Source organism: Primulina huaijiensis, chromosome 5, assembly GCF_012295235.1.
Source record: "Primulina huaijiensis isolate GDHJ02 chromosome 5, ASM1229523v2, whole genome shotgun sequence".
Taxonomy (NCBI): domain Eukaryota; kingdom Viridiplantae; phylum Streptophyta; class Magnoliopsida; order Lamiales; family Gesneriaceae; genus Primulina; species Primulina huaijiensis.
The window spans coordinates 18,204,923-18,214,034 of NC_133310.1; the positions used below are offsets into that span (position 1 = coordinate 18,204,923).

Here is a 9,112-nt window from a genome sequence, read left to right on the forward strand (position 1 = left end):
GATAATATTCACGTTTTTGCATGGTCCCAGCAGGAATTGACGGGAATCTCTCCCTTGATATCTGAGCACCAACTAAATATCCTCCCGGGATCTCACCCGATAAAGCAGAAAAAGAGACACTTTGGCCCCGAAAAGGACAAAGTTATTGATGAACAAGTAAAAGAGCTTTTGAAAGCCGGTCACATTCGGGAAATTCAATTCCCCACTTGGCTCTCGAATGTGGTATTAGTACCTAAATCAGCAGGGAAGTGGCGCATGTGTGTGGATTTTCGCGATCTCAATAAGGCGTGTCCCAAGGATCATTATCCTCTGCCCCGTATTGATCAATTGGTGGATTCCACATCGGGCTTCGAATTACTGAGTTTCATGGACGCATACCAGGGGTACCATCAAATCCCCCTGGCCAAGAGTGATCAAGATAAAGCTAGCTTCATCACCTCGGGAGGTACATTTTGTTATATCGTAATGCATTTCGGGTTAAAGAATGCAGGAGCTACTTACCAGCGTTTGATGAACAAAGTCTTCGAGAAGCAACTAGGACGAAACGTGGAAGTCTATGTGGATGATATCCTGGGGAAGACCCGGGAGATGGCCAGCTTTATTGAGGATCTAGAAGAAACCTTTGCCACTCTCGTACATTACGGAATCAAGCTTAACCCGGCCAAGTGCATTTTTGGCGTAAAGAGTGGCAAATTCTTGGGATTCATAGTGACAGATCGGGGAATTGAGGTAAATCAGGAGAAAGTCAAATCCGTGCTGTGCATGCCATCTCCTCGATCTGTCAAAGACGTACAAAAGCTGACCGGGAGGATTGCTTCTCTCTCTCGATTTATTTCCCGATCAGCACACAGGAGTTATCCTTTCTTTCAGGTATTGAGGAAGGCACGACAATTCGGATGGGATGATAAATGTGAACAGGCCTTCCAGGACTTGAAGATCCATCTTGCAGAGCTCCCTGTGTTGGTGAAACCAGAGCCCGGGGAAAAATTATTTGTTTATCTATCCACCACAGAGTATGCTGTCAGCTCAGTTCTAATAAAAGAAGAAGGCTCCGATCAAAGGCCTGTTTATTATGTCAGCCATGCTCTGAGAGGACCCGAACTCCGGTACAGTGAAGTGGAGAAGATTGCTCTGGCCTTGATCATGACTGCCCGGAAGCTAAGGCCTTACTTCCTGTCACATCAAATAATTGTCTTGACTAATAGTCCTATAGGCAGGATCATGACTCATTCTGAAGTATCTGGGCGAATGATCAAATGGGCAGTGGAGTTAGGAGAGTATGATATCGAATACAAACCCCGGGTGGCCATTAAAGCGCAAGCCTTATCAGACTTTTTGTCCGAGATGGTACAACCCGATGAAGATGAAGTATGGAGGGTGTTTGTGGATGGGGCGTCTAGCCTGACAGGGTGCGGAGTAGGTGTTGTAGTAATATCTCCTCCAGGAGAGAAGATTAAGTTGGCTTTAAGAATTGATTCCCGGGTTACTAACAATGAAGCTGAGTATGAAGCTGTCCTTGCGGGAATCCGAGCTGCTAAAGAGATTGGAGCTTCCCGTATTATTGTATATTCTGATTCACAATTAATCACTCAGCAGATAAAGGGTGCTTATGAAGCTAAAGATGACAGGATGCTCAAATATTTACAGCTCATAAAAACCCAGGCAGCAATCTTTGTGGATTGGAGTATCGAACAAATACCCCGGGAGGAAAATGGAGAGGCAGACGCTCTAGCAAAAATGGCTGCCTCATTATCAGAAGTCAACACCCGGGAAATTTTGCATGTTTCCCGTTTGGTCCTGTCCACCGAGGAAGAAATATTACCAGTACCCGAGGACTCCTGGATGACGCCATTGATTAAATTCATTACAACAAATGAATTACCTGAAGACAGGACTCGGGCTCAAAGAATCAAGAGACAAGCTCCCAGGTTCGTTCTTTTAAATAAAATCTTATACAGAAAATCATTCCAGGGACCTCTGCTAAAATGCTTGTCTGAAGGAGAAGTGGATTATGTCCTCCGAGAAATACATGAGGGATGTTGTGCTGAGCATCTCGGAGGGATGGCTTTGGCCCGGAAGACAATGCTTGCCGGATTCTGGTGGCCAACTCTTAGCCAGAATTCTGCTCAAGTGGTCCAGGCTTGTAAGAGATGTCAACATCACTCAAACTTCCAGCACAGTCCGGCCACTCCCATGAAGCCTATCTGGGCATCTTGCCCCTTTGATCAATGGGGCCTGGATATTGTTGGTCCTTTCCCAACTGCCAGGGCTCAAAAGAAGTTCTTACTGGTGGCTGTGGATTACTTTTCCAAATGGGTGGAAGCCGAGCCATTGGCTAGAATTACTGAGCAGGAAGTATTGAAATTTTTGTGGAAGAACATTGTGTGCCGGTTCGGATTGCCCAGAAGACTAATCTCAGATAACGGGAGACAATTTCAGGGCAAAGGAATTACATCTTGGTGTCATGAAATGAAAATCACTCAGTCTTTTACTTCTGTTGCCTACCCTCAAGCTAATGGTCAAACAGAAGTTATTAACAGAATTATTATACAAGCATTGAAGACCAGGCTACAAGGCAAGGGAAAAGATTGGGTGGAAGAATTACCCAGTGTTCTCTGGGCGTACAGAACTACTCCCCGAGCACCTACTCAAGAAACTCCTTTCAACCTGGTATATGGTTCTGAAGCAGTCCTTCCTGTCGAAATTGGGCAAACTTCTCCCCGGGTAGAATCTTATCCAGGCGGCAATGATCAAAGTCGGGCCATGGAATTGGATTTGGTAGAAGAAAGAAGAGACCGAGCAATAATTCGAATGGAAGCATACCGAGGTCGAATCATGAAATCGTACAATAAAAAGGTCCGAGTTCGAGATTTTCAAATAGGGGATTTAGTCATGAAAAAAGTTAATCCTGCCGGGGATGTTGGGAAACTAGAAGCTCGGTGGGAAGGACCTTATAAAATTACCCGGAGGGTTAGCTCAGGATCTTTTTATTTAGAAGACACGCAGGGACGCTCTCTCAAAAGGCCTTGGAATGTATTTAATTTAAAGCAGTACTATTCCTAACAGATGTAATTGATTGGTTGAAGATATAGTGAAAGATCTGTTTTTCTCAAAGAGAAGCATTATATTATTTGTTGTATCTTAGACTCGGGAAGAACTAATTTAAAAGCCCAGGGCACTACACCCTGGCTCGGGGAACCACACCTCGACCATTCTCAAGTCCCGGGACATGATCCCCGGCCCAAGGCTCCGCACCTTGGTTCTAAAAAGCCCAGGGCACTACACCCTGGCTCGGGGAACCACACCTCGACCATTCTCAAGTCCCGGGACATGATCCCCGGCCCAAGGCTCCGCACCTTGGTTCTAAAAAGCCCAGGGCACTACACCCTGGCTCGGGGAACCACACCTCGACCATTCTCAAGTCCCGGGACATGATCCCCGGCCCAAGGCTCCGCACCTTGGTTCTAAAAAGCCCAGGGCACTACACCCTGGCTCGGGGAACCACACCTCGACCATTCTCAAGTCCCGGGACATGATCCCCGGCCCAAGGCTCCGTACCTTGGTTCTAAAAAGCCCAGGGCACTACACCCTGGCTCGGGGAACCACACCTCGACCATTCACAAGTCCCGGGACATGATCCCCGGTCCAAGGCTCCGCACTTTGGTTCTTAAAAGCCCAGGACGCTACACCCTGGCTTGGGTTTCCGAACCTTGACATTCTTTAATCCCGGGATACGCCCTCCGACCCAAGATTCATATTTCACGGTTATTCAAGCCTATGTCTTGACTTAAAAAGGCTATGATTCTTGCATATATTAAGAGCACGAGTCGTTGTCCGGATAAATGGTTCATTGTCCAGGTTACTTATTAAAACTCCCGGTTAATTCATAACACTTGGAAATTTTTGTAATTATTATGAGTTCAAGTAAATGGGTAACTGAGGAGATATTTGAGCATCGTAAAAAAAAAACATCAACCGATGTATACAGAGAGAGTTGTAATTTATGCCCGAAGGCTGAAGGAAAATTGAAAAGAATTACAATCCTATTCAATCTACGTCTACTGGAGTGGATCGCTCTCCGGCCTCTTCAGGAGCCTTCTCGGCCTCCTTGACAGCAGCATCGTCCTTGGGAAGGGAATCGATAGCATTATCTATATCCGGGAAGCCCTCCTTATTTGATGGGATTAGGCCTTTTTCCTCAAACTGCTCCTGGCATTTCTGAAAGCCGACTTTGAAGTAGTGGTAAGACTTGTCTTCAACAGCCGCTTGAAATTCCGAAGAGTGAAAGAAGACGGTTCGCCATTCCTCTTGAGTCAGTTACAGGATCCTAAGCCTATCCTCTGCAGCAACGGCCCGATGCTGCTGTATGTTGGCTTCATCCTCAAGGTAGCCAACTCGGGACTCAAGGAGAGCAATCCGCCTCCCAAGCTCCTCTTCCCGGGCTACACTTTCATCCCGGGCAGTCTGGGCAGAGGCCAATTGTTGATCTAAGGAAGCTTGGAGACCGGCCGTTTTATCCTCGTAAATTTTTTGAGCCCGAGCAAGCTCCCCTTGAAGTTGATCATTGATTTCTTGAGCAGTCCGGGCTTGCTGCCCCTTTTTCGTGGCCACTACGGCCACCTCCTCAAACGTCGAGATGATCATATGAGCCGCCTATATAAGAGAAGTTAAAAAAAAATAGAAAAAAGAGAAGGGGGGGGGGGGCAGCAAACGAGCAACTAAGAAAGAAAAAGAAGGGATAAAACTTACAGATAGGAGCTGGTTTGATCCCTCCAAGAATCTTACACTGGCGGGACTGCTCTTCAAAAGTGCCTCCTTAGCAGGATTGAGTATCTGCTTAAGGCGCATGACGCCAGTAGAAGTAGCCCCCTCAAAAAAGACATTGGCCTGAGAAGGCTGATCAGGTGGAGGAAGCTCCTGACCGGGTGCTTCAGCGGAAGGAGGACGGAGGGGAGGACAACTCTTCCAAACCCTCCTCTTCGAGCCATGCCCGAGCTCTTGCAAAGAGCAAGGGTAAGGGTAAAGCCCGGGCCTCGAGCCCTCTTTCTTCCGAGACCCCAGGAGTTCTCTGGTTCTCCTCCATGAGTAGCACTCTGCACTCGGGGGCAGAAGAAGAGCTCCGGGCTCTGGGCTCTATCCCCTCCACTTTTCCCATTCTAATCCCCGGTCCTTCTGATCGGGCAGATCATCCTCCACCCGGCTATACTACTTTTTTTCGGGATCAAGTTAGAAATGGTCTCCGATTCCCCCTCCCTTCTTTTTATATCGAGGTTGCTATGTTTTTTGGTGTACCTATCAACCAGCTCCATCCTAATTCTTTCAGGATTATGGCCTCGACCTATGTCCTTTTCAAAATGAACAATCTTCTCATCACTCCCCTCATCCTTCACTATTACTTCACTTGCCGATTTGGGGATAACGCTTTTTCCTTGACGGCCCGGTTCAATTCCTGGTTCCTTGATGATATCCCTTCTTCCCAGAAAGGATGGAAAGGAAGATATTTCTTTCATCATATTCTTCCTCTACAGCAATTATCCATATTTTCACCCAAACAGCTAAAGGCCCGGTGGAAGTTTTCAGGAAGCTGTCTAAATCGGCAATACGCTTAAGGATTTTTATTTCTTTCCGAAGCATTAATTGGTAGATACGACAATCTGTAAAGACGTCTACCCACTCAGCTATATGCAAGTGCTCTCGCACTCTCCTCAGTTTGGCCACCAGGCTAGGAGTAATAGCTTCTCCAGAATCATAAAGAAGTTTCAGCCCCTGAAGCTCTTCCCAGTAGTCAAGAATTGCGTGAAACACTTCATCTTCCATAGTAGATTTTCGAATTTCTAGAGCGGATTCCTTGAAGGCTTCGGTCATACTCGGAGTTTTCGAACTACTTGCACCAGCCATTGTGTTTCCTGGATGACAGTTTGTTAGTACGATTGAAAAGTGGGTGAATGACTATGTATAGGAGGAAGGATTTAATCACAGTCGTTGATCTATAAATACACGAACGTCTAGGATGCGCTTTTGGAAAAGGTGCCAAGAGGTGAAAAGACGTGTACGGTTATCAAGGCGTCAGACATATCCACTTCTCGAAATGCGAAACGTCCTTTAGGCGGGAATTCATGCTATGACACGTGTCATCGAGGTAGTAGCGATAGGGCCCAAGAATGTTAAACAATAAGTTATTATGAATCCGGGGGATAGGAGGGCTCAGCATCTCATCTCATCTATGGGATATTTGAAAGCTTCAATTCTGTGCACTGTTAATTATCTTGGACTGATCGGGACAGCGAGTCAAGCTCTAGCCCGACTATTTTAGGGATGGGTGGTGATACCCTCATAAGGATCCGGGTCGCTGATGACCCGGACACCATCAAGAGCCCGAGCACTACATATTTCCCAAGTATTATTCGAACAGCCCGGTCTCCCGCGCAATCATCGCCCGAGCTCTCATATAAGTACCCGAGTAATCAATTGCCCGAGCCACCTCGAGAATTGAACCACACTCGAGTATGATTGATACAGGACGTCTAATCTGTCAGAACAACTTGGGCTTGGAGTGTCCTAGAAGTCATCAGAAGATAGGGTATGAGCAGCCGACTTGCCATACTTAGTAGGTAACACTGGAATCGAGGTACCTACCTCATCTTCTACTATAAATAGCAGGTATTAATGTCATTTACGGATTCTGAAATCTTTGAACTCTTGAGCATTATACATATTTTCTACCAAATATTGCTTGTGTTCATCTTCAACCTGCTGACTTAAGCATCGGAGTGACCACGCCGGACACCCCTCCGGCGCCCATTCACGAGTTCCTTTCATTGTTTGCAGGTGCTATTGAAGCCATTATCTTCACTCAAATTCCCTAAAAACTATAAATTATTGATTTGACTCGTTGGAGCTCCTTACCCGGTTCACCCATTTCAACGAAGTCACATCACCTTGCCTGTTTTACTTTTCATTTTGATAAGATTTCTAAGCTTTTAATTCCCATGTCACAGTGACTGAACTTCTGGAAGGCGACTCATCACGAAAGATTGTGGAAATAATCTGTCGATCGAGCTGGCTGAAGGCAGATAACCACCACGTACGAATAGACAAAATCTTGAAAGTACATAATATGCAAAAGACCCTCGCTCGATTCGAAGAATACCGGGAAATGGTGAAGTTAAAAGCGAGTAAACTAGCCAAGAAACACCCTCGGTGCATAGCCGATGGGAATGAACTCTTTAGATTCTACGGCATGACTCTAGGGACTAGGATGCTCCCTCGGCATCAACGGATTGTCCCATCTTTGTGTATCTGATAAATGTTGCGTCTGCCGGATCATCAGAAATGGTTCCTTCGGCAAACGGGAACTTACAGGTGGGATTGGAGTTTTCACAACTTCCACAAGCTGGAGTGCACCGGAATGTGTAGAACCGGATCGCAGGGACGACCTGTTTGTGAGGAAGGCGTTGATCGTGTGCAGGGTAATCGCGGGGAGGGTACACAAACCGTTGGAAAACATTCAAGAAATGGCTGGACAGACAGGGTTCGATTCGTTGGCTTGCAAAGTTGGCGTCTATTCGAAAATTGAGGAGCTGTATCTGCTAAATCTTAGAGCACTTCTTCCTCGTTTTGTTGTGATTTGCAAGATAGCGCAGGATTTTCACTCCAACGGAGGCTATGCGCCAAATTTGGCGAATTTGACGCAGAGGAGAAACCCAAATGGCGCTGGGTTTGGGTTTTTTTTTATTTTTTTTTAATGTTTTTTAATTAATGTAAATATGTATTAAATATTTTTAATAATAATATTATATAATTGATGAGTAAAATTAAATCGTATTGATATAAAATATAATTCATAATAAAAATTAAAACACAAATAAATTAATTATAATTATATTAGAAAATTTATAAAAATATTTCTAGTTTTTTATTTTATTTTTGATAATTTTAACTCTCGTAAATATATAATTTATAAAATATCAGAAAAACCAACAGCAAAATTTTGAAATTAAAATTACAATACCCAATTGAAATACAAATACAAAGATAATACATAATTGAAATACAAATTCGAAAATAATACATAACTGAAAATTATTAAGATTACAATGCGAATAAAAATATAAAAATGACAAACAAGATGCTCACTAAACTCAATATTCGACTATAACATTCAAAAATATCCAACAAGTCATTTAAAGTTCCAACTTTTCAAATCAACCAATTTATCGGCTAATCCCGCTCCAAATAAATTCCAACAGCTTTAATGAACAACATATTATCATAATTCCCCAATACGCATAATAGTTCCAATAATTATTCATTACACAATTTAAATCCCAACTTCGATTAAAATATAGAATTAATCAATAATTTCAATTTAAATTTCCAACTTTTCAACAATACGATTTTATTTACTAAATATTTCCCAAATCAAATCCAAAAATTCCAAACATCAACTAAATAATCACAATTCTCAAAATAATCGCACAATTAATTCGATACTGATTTATAAACTCGTCAAATTATACCTCAACACTTTTCAACAATCGAACCTACAATATAAACCCAATATATATGTCAATATAACGCATTACAATCGACGAACACGAATTAAATCGAAGTGGGTAAAAATCCAAAATTTAGCAGCCTATTAAACCGAACAAAAGCTGGAATTTTGGACCCGAAAATCGCAAGATCAAAGCTTACTCTAGTCACTAGCCGTCTCGAGGCGGTAACCCACCAGGAACACGTCGGAATTACTGTTCACGATCCGAAAAATGTGCTGGAAAAGTCTAGAATTGCTGGAAAAGGCTGGAATTATAGGGGAAAAGCCAACCGACATACTAAACTTCAAATCCCTACCTTTTACAACAAATGAACCAAGAAATCGAACCAAAAGTTCACCAAAAATTGGAGGAAAAACACGCACCGAGAAGCTCGCTACATGACTCGTTGTAGCTCAACTTTCCCTCGACTCAAGCCCTAATCGAGTTCCTGGGGTCAAGGCTTACCTGCTGTGGTGGCCGGAGCTCTGGTTTAGGCAACGCGATGATGGTTGGATGAGGAGGAAGGTGGCCGACGGGATGCAGGGGAAAGGGTTTGGGTATTTTTTTTTTTTTTT

The 9,112-nt window shown here is 43.9% G+C and overlaps 1 protein-coding gene and 2 long non-coding RNA genes across 3 annotated transcripts; 2 read left to right on the forward strand and 1 right to left on the reverse strand.

Annotated features, from left to right (window-relative positions):
* Positions 1–6,976: 6,976 nt before the first annotated feature.
* On the forward strand, positions 6,977–8,038 carry LOC140977702 (uncharacterized; the record flags this gene model as incomplete). The annotated part of the gene is given in 3 exon segments (XM_073442448.1): positions 6,977–7,246; positions 7,248–7,717; positions 8,035–8,038. Coding segments are annotated over 3 exon segments (744 nt in total), but the record flags the coding sequence as incomplete, so codon positions are not given.
* Positions 8,039–8,140: 102 nt separating this feature from the next.
* Positions 8,141–9,105, reverse strand: LOC140976207 (uncharacterized). Its single transcript, XR_012175174.1, has 3 exons — positions 8,896–9,105; positions 8,698–8,783; positions 8,141–8,543 (listed from the first exon to the last, which is right to left on the reverse strand). It is a non-coding gene; the product is annotated as an uncharacterized lncRNA (long non-coding RNA).
* Positions 8,671–8,854, forward strand: LOC140976208 (uncharacterized). The gene is made up of 2 exons (XR_012175175.1): positions 8,671–8,770; positions 8,802–8,854. It is a non-coding gene; the product is annotated as an uncharacterized lncRNA (long non-coding RNA).
* Positions 9,106–9,112: the final 7 nt, after the last annotated feature.